Here is a 27831-nt window from a genome sequence, read left to right as displayed (position 1 = left end):
CAATATTTTATATGAAATTTTGTTCGACAGACAATATTTCATGGGGGACGATATTTTATGTTACACAAGGTCCTCATACCCTCAGACAGATTTCGCTTGAACTCGACCTCATTTCGTGGATCAGTGAAATGTTTAATTTTGTTTTCTGTATTAAAATTAAATAAGTTCTTGGTGATGATATGGGACATTGCTGCTGCAACAAGTTCTCGGTTAATAGACTTGCCCTTTCATAACAAATCACATGACCCACATGTGACTAACAACACAAAATGGATGAATCACAATTTATTTACATATGGAGAAGAAATGTTTATTAACCGATAAAAGAGATGTGTCTATTGATCAAAGCAAATTAACACGCATTGCAATTCTTGAATCAAGTCGAGAAGAACGCATTGACGCAGTGGTCATTATGGATGAAGAAACTTCAAGTGTAAAAAAAATAAGATTAAACATGAGACTAAATGTAACATATATAAGCATGCACTATATACCATATGTGTTATAGTAATCTCAGATTAAACAAAAACACGACAAAGAAATTGTCCAGGTTCTCTCAAACACGTTCCCAACCTACATTTTCGCACTCTTTAAGGTTCATCATAACAAATGGACAAATATGGCCGTATTTTCACCTCAAAAATTGCTCTGTGTGCAGACTTACCTGTGCTGTTTGGAAAGTTTTAAGGCCTAGCATCCACTATATATATTAAAGTTAAATGCATTTTGTATTTAAGAAAGATAAAATCTTTCTTGATTTTTGATGGGATTTTTTTTTCGTTTCTGCAGAAGTTGTAAAAATAAACAAACACCTGAATTACTTTGATACTGTCCACTCCCTGACTCAGATAAACTCTTTAACTCACCTGTATTTGTGAAGATGCCCTTGTTCATGTCAATTTTAAAAGGACAATCAAAACAATACTACAAACAGGTTTTTTACCTGAGGGAGCATCTCAAATTTGTACCACAACTTAGTTAATTTTCACACTTTAGGACGAAGGAAAAAAAAAATGCCCATCAAAGTCCAAAAGAGATTTAAACTTTCTGAATCACAAAATGCATTTTAAATTAATATATCTAATGGATGCCAGGCATTAAAACTTTTCCAACTTCACCATGTTCACAGGGAAGTCTGTACTCTGAGTAGTTTTTCTTTGGCATGTAAATACAGCCATATTTGTTCGTTTGTTATGATGAACCTTAAGGTGGTACCCAACACTTTAACTAAAATTAATTTGGCTCGTTTAATTTTCATAAAATTTTGACAAAGTATTTACTTTGACCCTTTGACAAAAATATAAAAATTTAAATAAAATTGAACAAACTGTTTTATCAAAAATTATAGCAGTTTGCAGACACTTATTTTGATCATTGAGAAGCTTAATATTCCGTTAACAACACAATGTAATTAAAACGTTTATCTGATTTTACAGAGTTATCTCCCTGTAATGTTAGGTACCACCTTAAAGATTTATTGCTGAATAAATCTAAATAATGTTTTTTGAAATTAAGATAAATAATTACACTTGAAAAAACATTTAATAATCTAAGGATGTAATGTTTAATTGATTGTTGTTGTTTTAACGCCATCTTTTGGCTATTAAGGTAGTACCTAACACTACAGGGACATAACTCTGTAAAATCAGCTTAACGTTTTAATTACGTTTTGTTGTTAAGGGAATATTAAGCTTCTCAATGATCAAAATTAGTGTTTGTCAAATTGCTATATAACCAGTGTAATATTTTTGACAAAATGGTTGGTTCAAATTTTTTGAAATTTTTATATTTTCGTCAAAGTGTCAAAGTAAATACTTTGTCAAAATTTTATGAAAATTAAACGAGCCAAATTAATTTTAGTGAAAGTGTTGGGTACCACCTTAAATGGCAGCCAGTCATGCTAGTGTTTTTTGGTGGAGTAAGTTGGAGTGCACTGTGAAAACCAACGACCTTCAATAGGGAATTTACTGACAACCCTACTCATTTTAGATGGGAGTCGAAGTCGCCCACACTGAGCACAACCTCAGTGTTGACTGACTTGTGATTACAATAGTAACCACTTTGACCACTCAGCCACCAAGAACTCCTTGAGCATGGTTAAAGGGACATAATTGTCAAATTCATTTTCACCAATTTGACCAAAGTTCTCATATTTGATTTATAATATACTAAAATGTATGGGCATTGATGGGAGGTCCAAATTATAAAAAGTTTTTACAAGGCTTGTGCTCGATTATATGTATCTTTGTTTTTTGTGTATTTTAGAAGATAGATTCCATCTAATTTACTATTGATTAGACCTCAGAAGACTGCCGACAGTCATTTAAGAGATATAAACATGAATACAAACCTATATAAATAGATAGCGAACATGTGCAATTAGATTTTTCCAGGTCTGTTTAATTTCATATTATAGGTAAAATATATATATGAAAATCATTGTTTGCACCTGTGACATTCTTATCCCTTTAATAACTGAACATGCACAATTCATGTGTAATCTATCATTAATGTTGCTTAATTCAATGAAATATAAGGGGTTAGAATTAAAGTTAACATGAATACTGATCGAATGAGGTTGAATTATTCACTTGCAAGGGAATAATTTATTATCAATGTTTCTTAGCTAATTTGACAAAATTAAATCGTACTTGCTACTAAAAGCAAATTATTATTTCACTATTTTACTTTCATTAATGATTGAACAAAAAAAACATATTTTTTTTATATATATCTTGTAGCTAGTGCCCCTTTAACCATGTAACATAGTGGTCTCTTATTTACATTTAGAAAAATAATCTTAAATATGTTCAATTTAAAGATATTTGAATCTGTAAAATTGCTCGTTGAATGAATTTAGAAAACAAAAAGAAAGACCAAGTTCCAAAGAATATTCATTATTTATTCCAAGACATCATTCCAATACATCAGGAATAAAGTCTTAGCCTTTCAATTGGAACACAAAATTTTTGCTCAAAGCACCAAATCCAGTATTTTGATTGGTTGATTTCTGAGTTTGAAAAGAATTATCACACTCACAAGTTTTATGACCTGAAAAAACAAAAAAAATTGTCAAATGTTTGTGTTATATGCAGTTAAATTTTTGTCATTCTTAAAACATTTTTCATGAGAAGGCATAGGACAATGTTTCTTCACCTGCTACTTTTCTGCAACTGTAGTCTAGTGAACATATTTGTATGCAATTAATAAGCATGTATACATGTATTGTGTCTGCATACTTTAAAGTCATAAGAAACCTCAAATTAAAAAAAAATATGCACATGTTTTTTATAACTAAATGGATAGTTTTTACTATACAACTTATGTACATATACTTTTTTCTGAGGAAAATTCTTCAATTTGTCCACATTTAGAAGAAGTTTACTTTTTAATTTATTTTTAATTGCTTACTTCCGCCTTCCAGGAAGCAATTCGAGGACATATTTTCCATATGCATAGTGACCTGCAGAGCGTAACACTCCTTGTAAAAATCCAGTGATCGGAATACGCATGGATCTGTCATTAAAATAAACAATTATCTGATTGTACATGTTTAACACGTGCTCAATGCCCATGCTTTTTGTTATTTGTTTACTCTAAGGCGACAATCGCTAAACTTCGGCTTTAAAACATGGCATTTAATGAGCAGCCATATTTGTTAAATCATAACAGACAGAGAGAAAAAAATTTGACAATTATACGATATATTTGCGTAAAAAATGAAACCAGATGCTCCACAGGGCCCAGCTTTATACATGTACGAATGTAGAGTTCGAACACTGAACATTGGGGAAAGTATGGACACAACATTCAAGCTTGATACAGCTCTGAATTTGGATTGTGATTAAATAGTTGACACAACACAGGTTTCTGACACATAATGAATGTGGTCTAAGAACTAAAACTTTAAATTTTAAATTGGACATTACCTATTATGGTCCAATATCCTAAATCTAAATACATGGTTAGATTCAGTATATCAAAGAACCCCAAGAATTCAATTTTTGAAGAAATCAAATAAAGTTCAATTTTGAACCCTTTAGACCTCAATGTGGACCAATCTGATAACCTGCCCAAACATCAAAAATCTAAATACATGGTTAGATTAAGCATATATCAAAGAACCCCATATATACAATTTTTGTTGAAATCAACCAAAGTTTAATTTTGGATGGCAAATTTGGACCAACTTGAAAACTGGGCCTATAATCAAAAATCTAAATACAGGTTTAGATTCAGCATATCAAAGAACCCCAAGGATTCAATTTTTGTTGATATCAAACAAAGTTTAATTTTTGACCCCAATTTGGACCAACTTGAAAACTGGGCTCATAATAAAAAATCTAAGTACATGTTTAGATTCAGCATATCAAAAAACCCCAAGAATTCAATTTTTGTTGAATTTCAAACAAAAGTTTAATTTTGGACCCCAATTTGGACCAACTTGAAAACTGGGCAAATAATCAAAAATCTAAGTACATGTTTAGGCTCAGCATATCAAAGAACCCCAAGAATTCAATTTTTGTTAAAATCAAACTTAGTTTAATTTTGGACCCTTTGGACCTTTATTTAGACCAATTTGAAAATGGGACCAAACATTAAGAATCCACATACACAGATTTGGCATATCAAAGAACCCCAATTATTCAATTTTTTAATTTTGGACCCTTTGGACCACCTTAAGTTATGGTGCGAAAACCAAGAAAAATGCTTATTTCGGACCCTTATTGGCCCCTAATTCCTAAACTGTTGGGACTTTAACTCCCAAAATCAATCCCAACCTTCCTTTTGTGTTCATAAACCTTGTGTTTAAATTTGATTGATTTCTATTTACTTATACTATAGTTATTGTGCGAAAACCAAGAATAATGCTTATTTGGGTCCTTTTTTGGCCCCTAATTCCTAAATTGTTGGGACGAAAACTCCCAAAATCAATCCCAACCTTCCTTTAGTGGTCATAAACCTTGTGTCAACCTTTCATAGATTTCTATTTACTTTAACTAAAGTTATAGTGCGAAAACCAAGAAAATGCTTATTTGGGTCCTTTTTGGACCCTTATTCCCAAACTGTTGGGACCAAAACTTCCAAAATCAACCCCAACCTTCCTTTAATGGTCATAAACCTTGTGTTTAAATTTCATAGATTTCTATTCACTTATACTAAAGTTATAGTGCGAAAACCAACAGTATTTGGACACCGACGACGACCCCAACGCCAATGTGATACCAATTTATGACCAAAATATTTTCAATTTTTGCGGTCGTATAAAAATCGTGCACAGAGGACTAAGTTTATGATATATACTTGCATTGGTTCAAGAGTTGGATAAACATTATTTTTCACCACACACTCGTTTCATACATGTCATATGACTTAAATTAATTGGATTGCATCATCTTCTTCCACATTTTTTTAAAGAGCCCTCTGCATAATGAATCTTGATATTGGTGAGGGATGAAAATAAACTACTTATTAATTTTTAGCGAGAAAAATCATTTCTGTAACAAACTTTTTTTTAAAATTTTTATTTCTAGCAATTTTGATCCCCCTTCATCATTTTAGAAATAAGGAGATTTGGTATGACTGCCAATGAGACAACTATCCACCAAAGTTCAAAAGAAGTGGATGTAAGCAATGATAGGCAATTCAACTGTACAGCCTTCAACAATGAGAAAAACCTGTATCTTTATAGTCGGTGTAAAATGCCCTGACATGAAAAATATGAAGCTATTCAATTGAGAAAACTAGCAGCCCAATTTACAAAAATGATTTATAACAGACAATTTACGAAAAATATATGACAGACATGAACCAACCACAGCCACTGAATAACAGGCTCCTGACTTGGGATAGGGACATAAATAATGTGGCGTTGTTAACATGCGCTCAAACCTTAATCCCATAACTCATGACAGTGGTGTTACAGCACAGCATAAGAACAAACTATAAAAATCAGTTGAAAAAACTGAACTTATCAGATCGATACATAGCAGAAAACAAAAAAATTCTTACATATGTACTAATATATCACAATGAATTACATTATCAAAACCTCATTTGAAATATGATCCATGGATAGCCCTAAAATTATACATATAAAAAGATAGTTTCTGTTTCATATGCAAAATAACAGACTGCTTTCAGATTGTGATTTCCTTTAAACTATTTCTAATATATTTATATATGTATAATCATGATGACAAATCTGTTTTTAGGGTTTTAACGGAAGGTTGGCATTTTCTATAGCATCATGCGTCCTTGGAGCCTCCTTTACATTTGGTTACAACACTGGTGTAGTGAATACTGCTGAAGGGGTTAGTATACAGCTTTTATATACTAAGGATTTATTTATTGTCCAAATAAAATCTAGGATTTATTATTCATTTGTCATTATTGACTGCCTATAATAATGTCCTAATGCTTTGCGTCATTCTGTGACTTTTGAAGTTGGTTTAAGCAAAGTCTGCATACAAGACTATACAGAATGATGAGTCTAAATATACCATATATAAATACATTTACATGTAACATTTAAAAAATCTAACCCTAATAACTTAAGATTATATGTCACTGTAACAAAATAAAGAGGTATAGTATGATTGCCACAGAGACAACTACTCACCAAACATTCTTGGCTTCTTCTTTCACTTCACACAAGCCAATACCACTTGAACATTTTGTAAGGGGGCACTGCTTGACCTATCGGGGGTAGGGGGCATGGGCCCTCAGGCTCCCCCTGGATCTGCCTATCAATACAAAAAATGTCAACAGTCTTTAAATGAACATTTCTTGAAGTCTTTTCTGCTTCATTACATAGTTTGATTGCTTTTGCATTGTGTTAGATCACAGATCACGAAAATATATAAAAAAAAAAAATCTGTAGAAAAACAGATCATGATAGCGAAAATGTGCTGATCACAAAGAACGAAAATAACCCATCAGGCCCCTCAATAAGGAACACATGTTAAACTACTGATTTATTAAAAAATAAACTGCATTATTTGGTCTCTGTTATAAAGTTGCCTTATTGGTAATCTTACCACATCTCCTGGTTTTTATACTGTCTATTTTGTTAAGGTAAAATAACATTTTTATATTTATAGGTTATTAAAGATTTTTATAACAGGACTTATGTAAATCGAGATGGTAAAGCCATGACACAGAGTACAATGACTTTACTATGGAGTTTTACTGTGGCAGCCTTTGCTCTGGGGGGAATGATTGGTGGTTTCAGTGCTGGATACTTCTGTAATAAATATGGAAGGTAATTAATGTAGTGTTCTTAAAATTGATTTGATGCAGATGTAAATGGTATTTTTTCAATGCTAGGGTGTAATTGCTTAAGCATGTAAATTAAAATTCTAATACCAAAGAGATTGAAGCCATCATGATTGAAGTCAGATAATATAATGACCTGTGACTACTGCAAAGTAAAGGTTGATTCATTTGAAATAAGACCTCACAACTTTGTATTTATACTTCAAATTTGTTTTGATTACCTATAATGTAGGGTTGGCTTCGAAGATATCCAGAAGAGATCAGACATATATCATTGTTTCTAGGTCCAATAAAAAAAGTTTAATTGCCTTTTTTCTCTAAATTGTACAGTTAATCAAATCGGATGAAAAATGAATACAATAAATAATTTTTCAATCCTAGCTACCATAAGCAATTAAACATCAGCCACTCTTTTCACACAAAATACTCTTAAGTCATAGACATTGCATGCGTACTTAAACAAAAAGATTAATATGAAAGTCAAGTGAAAAACAAAACTCCCCATTAGGCTTCTATATTGAATTTGATAAAAAAGCATGAAAAACTAAGTATCCCTAAAACATGTAATAAGATTTTTCTTGATCCACCTAAAGTTGGTACCCAGTAATATAATTTATAAAACTGAGAATGGAAATTGGGAATGTGTCAAAAAGACAACAGCCCGACCAAAGAGCAGAAAACAGCACAAGGCCACCAATGGGTCTCAAATACACCCAGATATACTACACCTATAAGGCAAAAAAATGTGAACTAGTTCAGTGAAAATGGATGTCACGCTATTATTAAAAAGAATCCACTTTATAACAATAAAGCATGGCCTTATTGTCACTTTTGGTCACTTCTCTCTTGCTTCTAGGAAAAAACTCATCATAGATACTTGGCTTATAATTTTGCAGGCCAGATGCTTTCTACAAAAGGTGCATCAGTGATATTCAAATAAAAAAAATCAGACTAAATAGCTAGCTTTAAATGTAATTAGTCCAAAATATCCAATATTCTTTCTAATTTAAAAAGATTAACTATCCAAAATGTTTTGATGTAATCATTAATATGATTAAAATTCATGTAGTATGTAAAATACATGTAAGATAAATAGTATAATCTGATGAAAATTGACAGTCTATGATTATTTTGTTTCAGAAAGGGGACATTACTGAGGAATAATTTCTTAAATCTATTAGGAGGATTATTAATGCTATTTTCTGACAATGCCAAGTCTTATGAGATGTTGATAGTGGGTAGACTTGTGATTGGAATATGTGCAGGTATAGTTTGTAATATATATGACCATTTGTGATTCAAACTTTACTATCATTGCAGGAAATAACTCTGTCATCTCTGTCTATAAACTAAAAATTTGGAGTGAATATAAAAAATATTAATAATATTAAAGATATTTGGGTAAATTTGATATTTATGAAATTTATAAATTTTTAAAGTTAACACAATGAGGTTTCTGTTTAAGAAAGAAAAACAAATGTTGAACTTATTTTTGCAATAAATGAAGAACCTGCAATTCCTATGAATCCCAATAAGACACATTCTTTTAATATGAATACCTCAATCACTTAGTGTTGTGTTTGGTTTATGTAGATCTATAGAATGTTTAATATCCTCCATATTACAAGTGATTAAGTTAAAACTTTATTCCTGCTTTTTCTTTCTTGTATTCTATTTTGATGAATTTAGAAATTGTTAAAAAACAATGTTCTAATAACTTCAGGCAAATTTGACCTCCTTCTTCTTGTCTCTGTATAAGCATCCTTTATAAGGATCACCACCATAAGTTATGGCGTAAAAGGAAGCATTTGGAGCCTGTATCGGTACAGATTAATGTGAGCATTTGCCTACCCAATTCCCCAGCCAGGCTATGACGGGTCTTATTACCAGAAAGTTAACCTTTCCTAAACATCATACAAAATAAAACATACCAACTCACACATTCACCTGATTTGCTCAGTCCTCAAAGTATAAAAAGTGTATTTTTACTATGTATCAAATATCCCTTTTTAAATATCTGTGTGTTTTAAATTGGAAAGGGTCACCCCGGATGCCCCACAAATGCCTTGGCAAAATACGTCTAAGGTAATAACAAGGAATCGGTTAGGACAAAATCTATCAAAACCTCCACTGAATTTGATAATTCTGGTTACATGCATGTTATGTAGGTCCCTTATGGTCATACAGCTCCACATGTACTTGATTATTCTGTTTACATGCATGTTATGTAGGTCCCTTATCGTCATACAGCTCCACATGTACTTGATTATTCTGTTTACATGCATGTTATGTAGGTCCCTTATGGTCATACAGCTCCACATGTACTTGATTATTCTGTTTACATGCATGTTATGTAGGTCCCTTATTGTCATACAGCTCCACATGTTCTTGATTATTCTGTTTACATGCTTGTTATGTAGGTCCCTTATGGTCATACAGCTCCACATGTACTTGATTATTCTGTTTACATGCATGTTATGTAGGTCCCTTATGGTCATACAGCTCCACATGTACTTAATTATTCTGTTTACATGCATGTTATGTAGGTCCCTTATGGTCATACAGCTCCACATGTACTTGATTATTCTGTTTACATGCATGTTATGTAGGTCCCTTATGGTCATACAGCTCCACATGTACTTGATTATTCTGTTTACATGCATGTTATGTAGGTCCCTTATGGTCATACAGCTCCACATGTACTTGATTATTCTGTTTACATGCATGTTATGTAGGTCCCTTATGGTCATACAGCTCCACATGTACTTGATTATTCTGTTTACATGCATGTTATGTAGGTCCCTTATGGTCATACAGCTCCACATGTACTTGATTATTCTGTTTACATGCATGTTATGTAGGTCCCTTATGGTCATACAGCTCCACATGTACTTGATTATTCTGTTTACATGCATGTTATGTAGGTCCCTTATGGTCATACAGCTCCACATGTACTTGATTATTCTGTTTACATGCATGTTATGTAGGTCCCTTATGGTCATACAGCTCCACATGTATTTGATTATTCTGTTTACATGCATGTTATGTAGGTCCCTTATGGTCATACAGCTCCACATGTACTTGATTATTCTGTTTACATGCATGTTATGTAGGTCCCTTATGGTCATACAGCTCCACATGTATGTAATACTTATAATACATCTATTGTTTTTTAAAAATTGTTGGCCTGAATGATCCTGCTAAGTTAAGCTAAATTTATAAAGCATTTTTTTTAGTTTTCATAATTTTATTTTGACAGTTTTTGACAGGCTACATTTGCCTTTTTTGCATTTATTTATTATCACAAATCATTCACCACTGGCAAAAAATTGAAATGTGATTTATGTGATTGCCAAAATTATATGAAGGAAAATCACTACTGCAAATTTGAAAGCATTTTTTTTTATTATTACATTATACAGTCAGATGTTTTACATTAATAAAACCATCATAATAATTTCTGAATTTAACAATATTTACAATACTTTAAGTTTTAATTTAAAATTATGACATTAAATGTTTCTTTGTAGGTATATTTACTGGAGCCGCACCCCTGTACCTGTCTGAGATTGCACCAATATCTCTCCGAGGATTTGCTGGCGTGTTCAACCAACTAGCTATAACCTTTGGAGTAATGATATCTGAAATACTAGGATTACAGTTTATACTAGGGACAGCCAATTATTGGAAATATGCTGTAGGTCAGTATGTACAATGTACTATATATGTAATACTTTTGTTTGGTCAATCTCCTTAATTTAAGATAAATAGCAATTATCATAGTTCCTAATGTTTCGGCATATTTACGCCGCCCTGGTATTGAATGTTAATGTTTTGAGCCTTCTTTGTAAAGATAAATACAGAAAAGCACTTCAGGTGCATGAAATTATACATTCTAATGCAACATGGTCTATAACGTTCATTTTGATTTGACAACGTCCAAAATATTTGTGGCATCAATTCACAATTGGTGCTATGAAAATGACGCAAGCGCAAGCGCAAACAACATATGACAGATTTTAAATGTACGTTTTAACGGTGTGTTCTGTCAGTTTCATTAGAATGGAGATAACAATATTGTATTTTAAGCTCCTACGGCATCAATTGGTGATTTGAATGTCGCAAATATATTTTAGTTATGTGAAAAATGAAAAAAGAAAAAAATAGATTAGATTTATATCAAACAAAAATTATCAAACAAATATTATACATAAAGCAATATTGTTGCAAGAAAAGTGATCTTGAAGCAGGGAAACTTTTACCACAGGTGGACTTTTCTCTGAAGTCTTACAATTTTAAGATAAAAAGTGAAGTTTCTTCAACTCAGATTCTGAAGTATAATGAACCTTGTATTAGTTTTATAACTACAGAGATTTTTTTTTACTTTAATTATCTCCCATGGAAAAAAAATGAGATGTGTTAGAGTTATTTCCCATTTAGGCATAAGTATTTATAATCACATATCTCATTTGTTTGTTTGTACAAATATCACAATAAATTTGTCAAATGTGTATATTATAAAGAAAATTTATTAATAAATGGTAAACAATTATTCACTAGTTCAAATTTTTTTTAAATAGAAAAACATTGCTAGATATATTGGAATACTATTAAGTTGATCAGAAAATAAAATTAAGTTGATCAGAAAATAAGATAGTAATTTGCAAAGTATAACCTTTTCTTAAAAAAAATAACTTACAATTATTTTTATATCCTCACCAAGTCTGGTCAATTTATAAAATGATACACTTGTGATTACCACTTTGTATATTAATGACAGTACATGTATTGTATTTTGAAGGTATTGCTTTTGTTCACATGTGATTACAGTTATGTCTTTTAGCCACATTAAGTCTGGTCAAATTTATAAAGTAATATACTTGATATTCTAAATGAGTACATTAGTGACATTGTTACATTTGTAGGTATGACTATTGTGCCTATGTGTTTCCAGCTATGTACTTTAATTTGGTGTCCAGAAAGTCCAAGATATCTCATGTTGTTAAAAAGTGATGAAGAATCTGCTGAGAAAGGTAAGTCTTTTTTCTCTTCTCTCTATCACATGAGCGTTGTATCGACTTCATCAACAAACTTTAAACAGCTTTAATCCATGATATACAGTCAAACCTGTATTAAGCAGTCAAAGATGTTGATAAGAAAAAAAATCCCAGTAATTATATATGAGCACTATTTGTTATTAACCCTTTCGCCAATAGCTACTCTGAGACGATGGCTACTATGACTCAAGTGGGAGATCTTCATAATAAGTATCAATAAAAACTTGTCTGTAGACATTAATGTCTTTATTTCATTATCTAACACCGTGTTCACATTTTTGTTTAATGTTTTGATAATTTTTACTTCATAACAGTAAAAATTTTCCAATTTTCAGCATTATTTAGATGAAATTCTCAAAATTCTACTGTTTGACCAAAAATTGTATTTTTTTTTAACCCAAAACAGGCAAAGTTTGAAAAATTTAATGAGGCTGTACAATTTCCTTACACTGACCCATGTCCATTCTAAGTGTTTTGTACATAAACAACAATTTATGTAAAAAAAGTATACTACTCTGGCTTCAATTCTTCCATATTCTTTCAATAAAAAATGTTCCCTTATTTCAAATCCTCGTAAATTCTATGAATTTCATTTAATTTTGACACGGTTTTCAACAAACAGAAGCTCCATATTTACACTTTCACACAGGTTTTCAACATAAAAAAGTAACTCGTATTAGCAATGTTTTGAGCGGGATTTTTATTTTGTACCAATCAATTTAATATAAAAGGACAATTAATAATTCAATAATTTGGGAAGCAGTTAAACAAGGATTCATTAATTAGATAAAATGTATCATTATAAAATGTTTATCTAGTCAAAGCATTTTTAAAATTATTTCTTATTGCCTATACCTATATACTACATTAACATGGTTTTTTTTTTAAATCAGAACATCTGACAATATTTGCTTATTTTGATGTTATTAAATCTTGTTTATGTGTTAAGAATCTGTACTAATGAAGGAGGGCAACAGTCTTTATACTTTGATTGTTAATTTTAGTGCATTTTTATCTTGGTTAATATATATATACTTTTTAAATGTGGAATTTGTTCTTTGGGCTACTTTGTATTTTTCTATCCCATTATTTTGCTTATCATGTTTTTAAGGGGAAATTCGAAAAAAAGAATTCCCGGATACAGAATGGATCAATCTGAAATCCAAATCTTAAAAACACCAGATCCTGATCATGACATCCCGAAAAAGGTCCTGCCCCCTCCCTCACCCCTAATAGTGTATCCCATTCCAGTTCAATCTATTAACAATCTGATTATGTTAGTATTGAAATAAGACCTAATATGGTTTCATCCCTTATAGTTCAGTCCATTATAATGTGTAGTTATTAAAATATGGACTAAGAAATCTGAATGGTTTAGTCCATTTACAAAATGTTGGTATTAAAAAATTAAAATTATAATGGAATCTTCCAATATACAGTTTAGTCCATTATAATATGTACACATTAAAACAATAAAATATGGATCAATAAGTGAACTTCCATCAGTCGTAAAGTAGTATTGATTTTATGTTCATCAAAAATTGTGTGCTAACTTGAGTGAGAACAAATTATTTTTAAAAGTGATTAAAACATGTTCAGACCATTAAGTCCAACATATTAACATAGTTCACTGAATAATCATTTAAATTTGAATAATGTTGACAAAACTGTTATGGAAGTTATAAATGAATATTTTCCAACGACAATTAATTGTCTATCTAAAATTTCAACAATAACAAATATTTTGCAGGTTCCTTATTAGTAATTTGCATTTTTTCACCTCTAATATGAGAACTTTGATTAGCAATTTTCTTAATTTCATATGAAATTAATTTAATGAAATATATTAATAATAATAAAATGCTTTGCTGAGCGTAGCCTGATACAACCCCAGAGGGTGAACCCTGAACAGTTGGGGCAAATTTGGACACAAAATTCAAGCTTGATACTGTCTAAATTGTGGATTGTGGTCAAATTTTTGACATAATATAGGTTTCTGACACAAAATAAATATGGTAAAAAATCTTACAATTATTTGCACAATACTGTGCAATTGAAGATCTTTTGAAACTTTTCAAAAATTCGAAATTTGAAAAATTTGGGAAAAAATATGAATCCCTAAAAAGAATTGGGGAAAAAAATTCCCCGCCCCCCAACTTTTTGAAATCCACCTTGGAGCAATAACCCCAAATCTCAATCCCAGCCTTTCCTTTGTTTCAAGAAACCTTGTAGTACAATGTCATAGAGATTCATACACTGACACACAAGTTATTGTCTGGAAACTAGAATAATGCTTGTTTTTGGTCCCTTTTTGCCCCTTAATTCTTAGACTGTTGGCCCCATAACCCCTCACATGAATCCTAACCTTCTAATTGTAGTAGTAAACATTGTGGTACAATTTCAGACCAATAGAAAATGCTTGTTTTGGGCCCCTTTTGGGCCCCCCAATTCCTAAACTGTTGGGACTCTCATCCCCAAAATCAATCCCAACCTACCTTTTGTGGTATTGAATCTTCCTTCATAGATATCCATTCACTTAAACTTAAGTTATTGTCCACATACCAATGTGTCTGGGGATGAAGAAGACAATACCATTATACGATCCCAAAATTTTTTTTGCAGTCCTATAAAAATGCCTTTTATAGCTTATTGTTTGGTGCTAGCCAAGGCTCCATATTGAAGACCGTACTTTGAACTATAAAGGTTTACTTTTACAAATTGTGACTTGGATGGAGAGTAGGTTGTCTTATTGGTGCTCATACCACAATTTCTTCTAACTATGTAATTCATTTCAATTCACTTAACCCTTTCGCCAACGAATCCTGGTTTACAGCAATTAACACTTCAGACAGCTGACGATGAGTCCCGTTTTTTCAGGATGTCGGGATTTGAAATTCTTTAAATTCTAAAACTCAGGATTTCATGTTTTAGAGCCCAGGATTTCGGAATCAGGACCCCTCCAACTCCCCAACCCCCCTTAATTGTCCTTTTATATTAAATTGATTGGTACAAAAAAAAAATTATGAAACAAAAATACATGACAAAAGAGACAATTTCACCTTTGCCTTCACCAACTCTTCGTTTTGGGCAAAGATACCACAGACTTTAAATATATACTTAAAGAAAATTGACTTTACTGGTATCAGTATCTCATCAATAAATAGAATGTTTCTTGTAAACAAATTAAATTCAATGGTATTTCTTACATTATCTGTTATTTCAAGTTAGATATCCAAGATACCTGCATGATATCAAGATATTGCATCCTAACCCGTCATATTATTCTTACTCCAATATGAACAGTCTTTACATTAACACTTCATGCCACATACTTATCAGGGAAGCATCAAATACCAATTTAAACTCTAAATAAGGCTGTTAGTTTTCTCATTTGAATTGTTTTACATTGTCTTTTCAGGGCCTTTTATAGCTGACTATGAGGTATGGGCTTTGCTCATTGTTGAAGGCCATACAGTGACCTATACTTGTTAATTTCTGTGGCATTTTGGTCTCTTGTGGATGGTTGTCTCATTGGCAATCATACCACATCTTCTTTTTTATATTTGGTTTTACTTTGCTGAGGATAAGACCATGTCTTCCCACCAACATTTTGCGTATCTGCATTTTTTTAGTACTCTTTTCCACATTGTTTTTACATTGATTTTTTTAAAGGTTATTTATGTTTCTGCAATTTTTAATGTATGAGTCTTTCGTTTGCCTATTTATTTAGGAAAAGTAATGCAAGAAAATGCGGAATTGTTAAGTTAGATTTTTGCTAAAAATGCAAAAAACATTGACGTCCCCTTCCCACACTTCAGGAACTCTAATGTAAAGTGGTGAATTGAAGATGAGAATTCTAATTTAATTTGTTGTTGAGGTTTGTTATTACTTATGGTTCAGTTTTATGTGTAGAGTATATAGTTTGTCTCAGCAGTCTGTTTTACTTATACAAATTGCATTGTTTTATTTCAGCATTGAAATGGTTAAGAAATAAAGTAGATGTATCTGATGAAATAGAAGAAATGAGAAAAGAAGGTGAAAGAATGAGAAAATCTAAAAAAGTGAGCTTTTATAATATTTAGGTGCTACATATTTTGTACTTGACTTTAATGGGATGAATCATGTAAATTGCAACATTAGTTATATTGATTGTATCAGATGAAAACCTCTCATATCTGCCATGTCAAAGGGACATTAACCCTATAGATATAGGAGGATTACATCTAATTTACATAGAAGAAATAAATAAACATTTTCTTCTCTCTTGTTTTCAAAAGAGCAATTTACACAAGAAATCCTGAGAATGGAAATGGGAAATGTGCCAAAGAGATAACAACCCGACCAAAGAGAAGAAAACAGCCCCACCAGTGGGTTTTCAATACAGGGAATAAATTAGAAACACCCAGAGGCGGACTTCAGTTGGCCACTAAATAAAAATGTGTATTCAATAGCATTTATATGAAGACTTTTTGACTAATGTTTGAGTGTGATTTATTTTCAGTTCTCCATCACAGATCTATTTCATCATAAAGAATTATTGACACCATTGATAATTGGTTTGGTGATGCAGCTTTCCCAACAATGGGGTGGTATAAATGCTGTAAGTACTTATATACTGTAAATTCACAAATTTTTGCAAGGTTTTTATTATTGCGAAAAATGCGACAGAGTTCTAAATGCAATAATTTAAACTCGCATTTTGAAATATTTTATATGAATTTAAAGGATTTTTCTCATAATTGTAAAAATTAAAATTGCATTTAACTCTTAAATGACAAAATCGCAATAATAAATGCATGCAATAATTTCTAAAATTTACAGTACTTAAAAGTTGATTATAATATATTTAATTCAATGTTTTAATCAAGTCTCATCTCTCAACAAGTACAATCAATATTCATACATTGTGAAACAATACTTAATAAATTGTGAGCCATCTTATACAGAATTATAAGAGACCATTAAAATGCATAGATATTATTCACTAAACAGTATGTTATAAAGTACTATTCACAATATATAAAATTTCTACACCTTTTGAAAATCAAATAACATTTTTTTGCACACACAGGTATCATATTTACATTTGAGAATAATAACACTAACTTATTGTTACGTCTAAAGTATTAAAATTTTCATTAAAAGTTTCAGCAACAGTATAATTGGTTTCCAAAATCCTCATAATGGGGACATCTTGATATAACATGAGCTTAGTCTTCAATAGAACCGTCACATATATGGCACACTCTGCAAAAGAACTTCTGTGACTGAAGGTTAAAGGGCCAAGTGAGCTATTCCCATCACTTGGCGTCCGGCGTCGTCGTCGTCCGTCGTCCGTCGTCCGTCGTTAACTTTTACAAAAATCTTCTCCTCTGAAACTACTGGGCCAAATTAAACCAAGCTTGGCCACAATCATCATTGGGGTATTTAGTTTAAAAAATGTGTGGCGTGACCCGGCCAACCAACCAAGATGGCCGCCATGGCTAAAAATAAAACATAGGGGTAAAATGCAGTTTTTGGCTTATAACTCAAAAACCAAAGCATTTAGAGCAAATCTGACATGGGGTAAAATTGTTTATCAGGTCAAGATCTATCTGCCCTGAAATTTTCGGATGAATCGGACAACCCGTTATTGGGTTGCTGCCCCTGAACTGGTAATTTTAGGGAATTTTTGCTGTTTTTGGCTATTGTCTTGAATATTATTATAGATAGAGATAAACTGTAAAAAGCAATAATGTTCAGCAAAGTAAGATTTACAAATAAGTCAACATGACCAAAATGGTCAGTTGACCCCTTTAGGAGTTATTGACCTTTAAAGTCAATTTTTAACCATTTTTCGTAAATCTTAGTAATCTTTTACAAAAATCTTCTCCTCTGAAACTACTGGGCCAAATTAATCCAAACTTGGCCACAATCATCTTTGGGATATCTAGTTTAAAAAATGTGTGGCGTGACCCGGCCAACCAACCAAGACGGCCGCCATGGCTAAAAATTGAACATAGGGGTAAAATGCAGTTTTTGGCTTATAACTCAAAAACCAAAACATTTAGAGCAAATCTGACAGGTGGTAAAAGTGTTTATCAGGTCAAGATCTATCTGTCCTGAAATTTTCAGATGAATCGGACAACCTGTTGTTGGGTTGCTGCCCCTGAATTGGTAATTTTAAGGAAATTGTGCTGTTATTGGTTATTATCTTGAATATTATTATAGATAGAGATAAACTGTAAACAGCAATAATGTTCAGCAAAGTAAGATGTACAAATAAGTCAGCATGACCAAAATGGTCAGTTGACCCCTGAAGGAGTTATTGCCCTTTATAGTCAATTTTTAACCATTTTTTCGTAAATCTTAGTAATCTTTTACAAAAATCTTCTTCTCTGAAACTACTGGGCCAAATTAATCTAAACTTGGCCACAATCATCATAGGGGTAACTTGTTTATAAAAAATGTGTGTGTCGTGACCCGGCCAACCAACCAAGATGGCCGCCATGGCTAAAAATAGAACATAGGGGTAAAATGCAGTTTTTGGCTTATAACTCAAAAACCAAAGCATTTAGAGCAAATCTGACATGGTTTAAATTGTTTATCAGGTCAAAATCTATCTGCCCTGAAATTTTCAGATGAATCGGACAACCCGTTGTTGGGTTGCTGCCCCTAAATTGGTAATTTTAAGGAAATTTTACTGTTTTGGGTTATTATCTTGAATATTATTATAGATAGAGATAAACTTTAAACAGCAATAATGTACAGCAAAGTAAGATTTACAAATAAGTCAACATGACTGAAATGGTCAATTGACCCCCTAAGGAGTTATTGTCCTTTATAGTCAATTTTTAACAATTTTCATAAAATTTGTAAATTTTTACAAACATTTTTTACTGAAACTACTTGGCCAAGTTCATTATAGATAGAGATAATTGTAAGCAGCAAGAATGTTCAGTAAAGTAAGATGTACAAACACATTATCATCACCAAAACACAATTTTGTCATGAATCCATCTTCTTCCTTTGTTTAATATTCACATAGACCAAGGTGAGCGACACAGGCTCTTTAGAGCCTCTAGTTCAGTATTCCTCTGGTTCAAAATTTTCTTTAAACAATCTGTACGTTCATAGCTTATTGCCACCTCTACCCGTTATAGATAAACAGAATGTAAAGCAACATGCCAATTATCAACATGAGATGAAGATAATGTGATCTAAAAAATGTAGATGATTCTATCTTAGTTTAATATGTACTTAACAATAATTTTTCTTTAGGTTGATTAGAGTAATCGTAAACATGTTACAGAAATTGTAGTTTAAAAAAGTGCTATCATTCTGAATTGCAGTTAACCTTTAAACTCACAGTCAGTAAAATAAAGTATATAGCAAATAATAAAACAATTATTTTATTACAATCAGAACTTATTTGTTGTAGTTGAGGCATTACCCAACTCTGTGTTTTATTTGTAGGTGATATATTACTCCACTGAGATTTTTGAAGGAGCAGGCCTTTCTAAAGCAAATGCCCAGTATGCAACAGTTGGAGTGGGAGGAGTTAATGTTGCCATGACATTTGTATCAGCCCTGATTATGGATAGGGCTGGAAGGAGAACTCTACATTTGATTGGTTTAGGTGGAATGTTTGTAGGTTCTGTGGTGCTTACAATAGGTTTAGAATATCAAGTAAGTTGTAGACATTGGTGTAGATCATTTCATTTTTTTTCATTACAGCGGGTCTGGATTGAGAGTCCTTCAATTCTGTATTCGTAAACTGTAAAGCCATTGCTCTCTATTAATTTTTTAATGAATTTTGTCCATTATTCTCTATTTTAGATTTTTGGCTTATTTTTCACTATTCTTTATTGATTAGGCCCATATTTCTGTAGTATTGGCCAATTATTCTGTATTCTGTCAGTCCAAAAATAACTCTTATTTAAGTATCTTAAAAAATCAATCGCAAGTCACAAGATGAAGCTTCAGAGTATTGAATTAAAAAAATAAAATGGTAGCCATCAATTCACAAAATCTAATTCTTCTGTTCAAGAAAGTCAAACTATATTAATTGACACCATTAGCAGTGTAAACTATGGAGATGTTTTTTGTTGGATAAATAATGCAGAAAAAACAATATCATTAGATCATAGGCGGATTTAGGGGGGAGGCCCAGGGGGCCCGGGCCCCCCTTTTTGGGAAAAAAATTGGTTGCTTATATAGGGAATCACTGAAGCGTGACTGGAGTGGGCCCCCTCTTAGGTCAGTCAGTGGGCCCCCACTTATGAAAATTTCTGGATCCGCCACTGTAGATCTAGTATTAAACATGATTTTACCCCAAAAAAAGGATTTTTTACTGTTAAAACTTCCTGCAGCATTTCTTATCTTAGTAAACTAATTAATACACATGATTAACTTTGAAAACTCTTTAAGTAAGTAATTATAGTATTAAAGTAAGAAAGCAGCTTTATTGATAGAAATGCACCAACTGATGTTACACTTGTCAAGAAAATTATAAATCTTTTGCTAGGTGCAGGAATCTAATATCTGTTGATGTCATTTTTAAAATCATCTGAAAAATTTGGAGTTATCCTCCTTTGTCTAGAATTGCTGTTAAATCAACTACAACCAATGCAATAATTAATTTTACTTCCACTGATAAATTGAAGCAATCTTTACCATTCAGTGCTTACCAGCACTTTGATTAGCAGTTATAATATCACATCTACAACACCATTTATAAGAAAATAATTTAAGAAAGCATCAGATTCAAACAAATTTAACATGACATTACTTATAGGTTAGACAATACTTGGTCATGTTTTATGAAGATTAAAGCCCAAGGCGAAGCCGAGGGCTTAAATCTTTAAAAAACATGACCAAGTATTGTCTGACCAATTTAGAACATATTCACACTTTCGAGTGACCATACAAAATTAGCCTTTCTAATAGTAATATTCAAACCTTAATATAAGAGTTCACTTTTTATAATCTTAATGAACTTAATGTAAAACATAGGTAATTATCATTTTAATGGATGGAATGAAATAGCACTGACATAGTTTATGAGGACCGAATGGATAAATTGTTTTTCTTCTGCTTCAGGTAAAATTTAATACTTATATATATCTTAAGATTTTTTTTTATTTTAAAAAGCAACACAATGTTATATAAATCCCCTTTTTGAAATTTTGATTTTTAACCGGATTTTTGTGACAAAAATGTCGGTTATTGAATTGGGGATGTACGGCGGGCGGGCAGTCGGGCGGGCGGGCGGTCGGGCGGGCGGTCGGGCGGGCAGGCAGGCGGCAATCAAATGTTGTCCGTGCATTAACTCATGAATCGTTCAACCAAAGCTTTTAAAATTTTAATATGTTGTTACTGACAACTAAATGAAGGTCAAGTTCAATAATGGCGATTTTGACTTTTACCGTTCAGGAGTTATGGTTCTTGAAAGATTGAAAAATGGAGTTTCCAGTCGTGTCCGTGCATTTACGCATGAACTGTTCTACCAAAGCTTCCCAAATTTTAATATGTTGTTACTGATGACAAAATGGAGGTCAAGTTCAATAATGACGATTTTGACTTTTACCGTTCAGGAGTTATGGTTCTTGAAATATTAAAAAATGGAGTTTCCAGTCGTGTCCGTGCATTTACGCATGAACTGTTCTACCAAAGCTTCCCTAATTTTAATATGTTGTTACTGATGACAAAATAGAGGTCAAGTTCAATAATGACGATTTTGACTTTTACCGTTCAGGAGTTATGGTTCTTGAAAGATTGTAAAATGGCGTTTCCATTCACGTTGTTGCATTTACTCATGAATCATTCAATCTAAGCTTTTCAAATTTTAATATGTTGATACTGATGACAAAATGGAGGTCAAATTTGATATTGACGATTTTCACTTTCACCATTCATCAGTAATGGTTCTTGTGATATTGCCAGGACACAAATAAATGTTAATAAATCCGGTTTGCTGTCGTTGTGACAGCCTCTTGTTTTTTTATAAACATAAAACTCTGTATAAGCATTTAAATTTCAGACCATTCAACTGCTTTCTTTTTAATGATAATTTTATATGTATTGTGTTTCTCCGAAAAAAAAATCCTTTGCTTTATATATCAGCAGTCTGGAAATGTTTTCTTGAAAGAAAAAAAAATCCCTCAAATGCCCAGTATATATTAAAAAAATATTATTTTACGTACATCCTTACCCATTGTTTTCTATATATGAGTACCATTAGAAAATTTGCAAAATTCAAAATGTTTTGTTTTAGTCTTTGCTCTTTCATCTTTAATCAGAAGGCTCTTTTCCCAGGGAAAATTCCACAGGGGATTGTACACTTCATTAGTGCAGTTATTAAGAGTTCAATTTCATAATTAACTGACAATGAAAAGTCATTCATGTATAGCATTTCATAGTGCATAAAAAAACCATGTACTATGAAAATTAGAGGGACAAAAACTGACCTTTTCATTGGACGAGAAGGGGTGAGTATGTTCTAAAATGATGCAAAATACATTGTTAATAATATGGTGACTTATTTATTATTTTGTTTTTTACAGTCCAACCATAAGTGGTTATCCTATCTCTGTATCGTAGCTGTTGTGCTGTATATTATATTCTTTGCCACTGGACCTGGTAAGATGCTAAGATTCTTAAGACAATGTCAAGGGTTATTAGATATAGAAAGATGTGGTATGAGTGCCAATGAGACAACTCTCTATCCAAATAACAATTTATAAAAGTAAACCGTTATAAGTCAAGGTACGGCCTTCAACACGGAGCCTTAGCTCACACTGAACAGCAAGCTATAAAGAGCCCCAAAAATTAGTAATGTAAAACCATCCAAACGGGAAAACCAACGGTCTAATCTATATAAAAACAAGAAACGCCTATCTACTGTGACAATGGGTTTGTTTTTCAGCCTGCAACAAAATGAGCCTGTAATATTTTGTTGTGGAAGAAATCGCAAGACAATCATTCTGAATTGTATAATCAACAATTTGGTCAATCCTTTATGGAAATTTATGAAAATTAGACAAAAGCTTTTTTATGTCTAAAAAGACAGTATCCTGTGCAAAATGTTGTCACCATGTTAATGCAGCATACACATCTTATAATGAATGCACATGCGATTATATAAGCATTAGATGAATATATCAAACAAACTAAATATATTACTTTGAAAAAAATTAATTTCATGTCCAATACAGATTACAAGTAAAAATAAAATACAGCAATATTATTTGTCACAATTTTGTCAATTATGGATCATGTTTTTTTATGAATTCATTAACTTTGTTTAAAAAAGCTGGCACTATCACTGAAAACTCAGTTCCACAGGGCTAAAAATTTCTGAAAAGTAAAATAATATCCACAATATAAGTAGGCTTACAATACAAGTATTATTTTGTAATACTGTGGATTTAAAAATATTCATGGGGTAACAGTTTTGGTGGATTTCATTGGTACCAGTTTTGGTGGATTTCATGGAAACAGGTGAACCAAGAATTTAATTGATTTATCAATTACAATGTTTCTATAGGCCTATATGCAATTTGTTACTTTCAAACACAAAATAAAATATATACAAAAAGTAAAACAGTTTTCTATCAATCCAAGAAAATTGGTGCCCACGGTAATAAATCAATCTACAATGTAACCATGACATCAATATGGTAATACAAGGATAAATTATTGTAACAAATTGGCCGCAATTTTACACAGCAAAACGTATGTGAATTCAGCTTTCTAAAATAATATACATGCATGTACGCATGTATATACACATATCCAATTAGAAGTTAATTAATCCTTCAGTTTATTATAGTAATTAACCAATATTTGTCTTTTTCACACAGGTTCAATTCCATGGTTTATTGTAGCAGAATTATTTGACCAGCAATCAAGGTCAGCAGCTGTTAGTTTGGCTGTTCTAACCAACTGGTTTGCCAATTTTTGTGTGGCATTAGGTTATCCTGAAATGAATGTAAGTGTCATTTTGAAGCTAGTTTACGAAATTATGTATCATATAGAAGAAAATAAAATCTAATGTCTCCTAAAAAATGTACATTTGGTACTGTCTTTAAGGAGGTTCGCTACTCAGTTTCAAATGACAAGCTTTTCATAACACTAGAATATATTGATAGAGGATTATGAAAGGAACAAAAAAAAATATAGGTCAAGTACTTGTTTTTGAGATATTAGCCATTGTAATTTTGGCAAAAAAATATTTTCTCTCTTGATTTTTCTTAGCTTTATCATTGACAAGTTTACGGTCTCAAAAACTATTAAAAAATAACAAAGATTTTATAAGACTTTTACAGATGACTTATACTTATACATTTAAAAGATTTATAAAAAGAAAAATGGGGTTCAATGGGCAATATTTTTTAAGGCATTCAAATGGATAAAACCAGAGGATTCCAAAAATCGAAAAAAAATTCCAAAGCATTATGAGTGAACATCCTTAAAGAATACCATATTTTTGTATCCTCAGCTAATGAATAAACATTGTATACTGCAGTAAATAATGGTATTTTCTTTTAACAATAAAAGGTGTCAGCTGCACACTCAGACAAACTCTAAATGTCTTCTTCGCCTTTGGGAAATAACAAAAAAGACACAACAGCACAAGAAATAAAAAAAACCCCAGGGGTAACAGATCTTTTACAATTAGACCATAACTTGGTCTTGTAAGGTTTAAAAGATTTCAAAGATGCAGTTCTACCATAAACATAATGATAAATAGCTAATGAACTTATGGTAATTAAATACACAAATCAGTTATTAGGTTCAATCTTTTATTTTCACAAGAAATCAGATATATTTCCTTCTTGTGCATATTTTATAAGTTTGAAAAGTCAACAATCTAATAATAAATAAGCATTATTGTAAATGACCATATGGCTGTATACTACAAGAAACTATATCCTTGTATTCTAGATTCATGTTCATTACTTCTTCACAATAATGTAAGTACAAGAATCATGCGAACAAAAAGAGACAAAGTTTATAAGCTCATCATCATATGCCATATTAAAAAAGATAGGACCTTTTTCTAGAGCAAAAAACAGTGCTTGCAAAAATACCGCAAAATTTTGTAAACTTTGAAATTGTATGAAATTATTATCTTTTTCCTTTCAGACACATCTGAAACAGTTATCTTTTGTGCCTTTTGTGTGTCTTCTGTTTTTCTTCTGGTTGTTTACATTCTTTAAAGTACCAGAGACCAAAGGAAGGAGTATTGAAGAAATTAGGCTGATGTTTCAACAGCCAATAAATGACTCATCAGAGGATGGAACAGTTCAACGTAGGGGTAAAACTAGATATACCCTAATACCAACAGATGAACCTTCAGTCACATAGGACTGAAAAGTTTAGTTATAGCTATACCATAAAACAATTAAATTTCAAATGTTATTAATTTTTATTGGTGTGGTTATCTGAATTGTTTTAGCAGTTTTTTTGTCAAGGTTTGGGCTCCTAAATGGTTTTTCACAGTATGTTTAGAGCATTTTATTCTTTATGCTTAGTTATTTTAGTAATGATTATTTTTTTTGTTTAATTTTCTTGTTTCTTAATTAATTTCAATAAATGGTGGAAATATCTAAATGTATAGCCATGCAGTTAGTTAATTACGATTTCTTTTCGGTTTGTCCAAAATCTATCCATAGCATCGCCAAGTTTGTATAAAGAATAAATCCATATTGCATTCTTAGACAGAACCTTTACTATAGAACCAGAATCTATTTTCATAATTAGAGAAGAATCTCTAATGATTGATTACGTGTACTAACAAATAGCCTAAAAACTAGGCTGCGGAAAGATTCAGTTAATAACATTAGTATAATTAACACGAATAGAAATACTGCATGCAAATAAATTCAGTACAAATGTAATATTAGCCGTATTCAATTTTGGAATAGTTTGAAATGCTTTTGCATTGGTCTAAATTAATCAGAATATATTTAAATAGTCTATCTAAATGCAAAATTATCTAGAACTAATCATGATATTAGTATTTGTATTTGTATTTTTATTGTATTTTTTTTTATTACAAAATGCTTTTCATGGTTTTGGGTTAAAACATTAGCTTTTTAGGGGAGATTATCATGCCCCACCTACGATAGTAGAGGGGCATTATGTTTTCTGGTCTGTGGCTCCGTTCGTTCGTCCGTCCGTCTGTGGTTCTGTTCGTCCGTCCAGGTTAAAGTTTTTGGTCAAGGTAAAAAATGAAAAAGTGAAAATGAAAGTGGGAGTTTCAGGTTAAAGTTTTTGGTCAAGGTAGTTTTTGATGAAGCTGAAGTCCAATCAACTTGAAACTTAGTACACTTGTTGCTTATGATATGATCTTTATAATTTTAATGCCAAATTAGATAATTACCCAATTTCACGGTCCATGGAACATGGAAAAGGATAGTGCGAGTGGGGCATCCGTGTACTTTGGACACATTCTTGTTTTGTAATATGTTTATATATTTCAGGCAATGTCACAAGTTTGTTTATTAAACTACAAAAAATGTATCAGACAGTATTTTGAACACTTGATGTATTGTTATGTGTTGTTTGATTGCTGTCTCATTGACATATACCCAACATCACTTTTATTTGAATATGATGCAAATAATACCAATGAAAGATGAGTGAAATTATTGACCTTACTGGTAACCATTGGAATGAAGTAAACATAAGCAGGTATTGATTTACATATTACCTCAATTATATGGTTGTTATATCTGTGGGCATTTTATTGTGAAGTTATTATTTTTATGGGAGACATACAATATTATATTCATTGGAAAGATTTTTTTTTATAAAATGTAAGAAAATAGTCACTATACTTATTCATCAGATGTTTTGGAATTATGTTCTTATACAATATTTTTTTTTGATAAATAGAAAACTTTTGAAATTAATGCACTTTCCTGTAAATTTATATTTCACATTGCTTATGTTATTATATCACAGCAATTTCTTTTGAGGAGACATGTTAACTCCTGGAAATAGAAACCAAATTAGTATATCTTTTAATTTCTTTACTAATACAAATAATGTAAGAAAGTTTCCTTGAAATAAAAAAATGTTTACATGTTACCTCCCTTGTCAAAATTAAGAATTCTCTTAGTCGTTTTAACCCGAATAATTCAGTCGTTATATTCCGCTGATCTACGAAGGCTACATTAACGCCTGAACGTCTTCCTCGATAAAGACTGTCAACCGGAAAATTCACACCGCTATGCAATATGGGAATTTTTTACTAAGTTGGCAGCTAAAGAAGGAGGAGTTCCGGATGTTAATTGATGTTAAATGCTGTAAACTGATGTTAATTGATGTTAATTAATTATTATCGAATTTGTGTTAATTGAACACACGTGTTTGGTAAGACAATTACAAGACAGTTGCACAGACTCATTATCCTGATCGCCGCCGATTGGCTCTATCTCACAGAGAGCAGGCAATGTGGCCAATGTTCATAAGGAGTTCAAGCCCTCGTATGGGAGAAAATCGGACA

General features: G+C 31.7%; 1 protein-coding gene across 2 annotated transcripts; it reads left to right on the top strand.

The window, feature by feature from the left end:
• Positions 1 to 250: 250 nt before the first annotated feature.
• On the top strand, positions 251 to 27831 carry LOC143057586 (solute carrier family 2, facilitated glucose transporter member 3-like). 2 transcript variants are annotated; one of them, XR_012972743.1, is made up of 13 exons: positions 251 to 433; positions 6216 to 6314; positions 7104 to 7264; positions 8419 to 8543; positions 10809 to 10979; positions 12204 to 12311; positions 16308 to 16396; positions 16837 to 16935; positions 19791 to 20003; positions 22880 to 22955; positions 24179 to 24306; positions 25464 to 26544; positions 26604 to 27831. XR_012972743.1 is itself a non-coding variant. In XM_076230909.1 (12 exons), the coding sequence occupies exons 1-12, from the start codon at positions 296 to 298 to the stop codon at positions 25683 to 25685; spliced, it is 1629 nt and encodes a 542-aa protein (XP_076087024.1). In that variant the 5' UTR covers positions 251 to 295; the 3' UTR covers positions 25686 to 27831. The 2 variants fall into 2 exon arrangements, 1 of the variants encoding a protein (XP_076087024.1); XM_076230909.1 differs by having other exon boundaries at positions 25464 to 27831.

This window comes from Mytilus galloprovincialis, chromosome 13, assembly GCF_965363235.1.
Source record: "Mytilus galloprovincialis chromosome 13, xbMytGall1.hap1.1, whole genome shotgun sequence".
Classification (NCBI taxonomy): Eukaryota; Metazoa; Mollusca; class Bivalvia; order Mytilida; family Mytilidae; genus Mytilus; species Mytilus galloprovincialis.
This window is presented reverse-complemented; position numbering and strand designations above follow the sequence as displayed.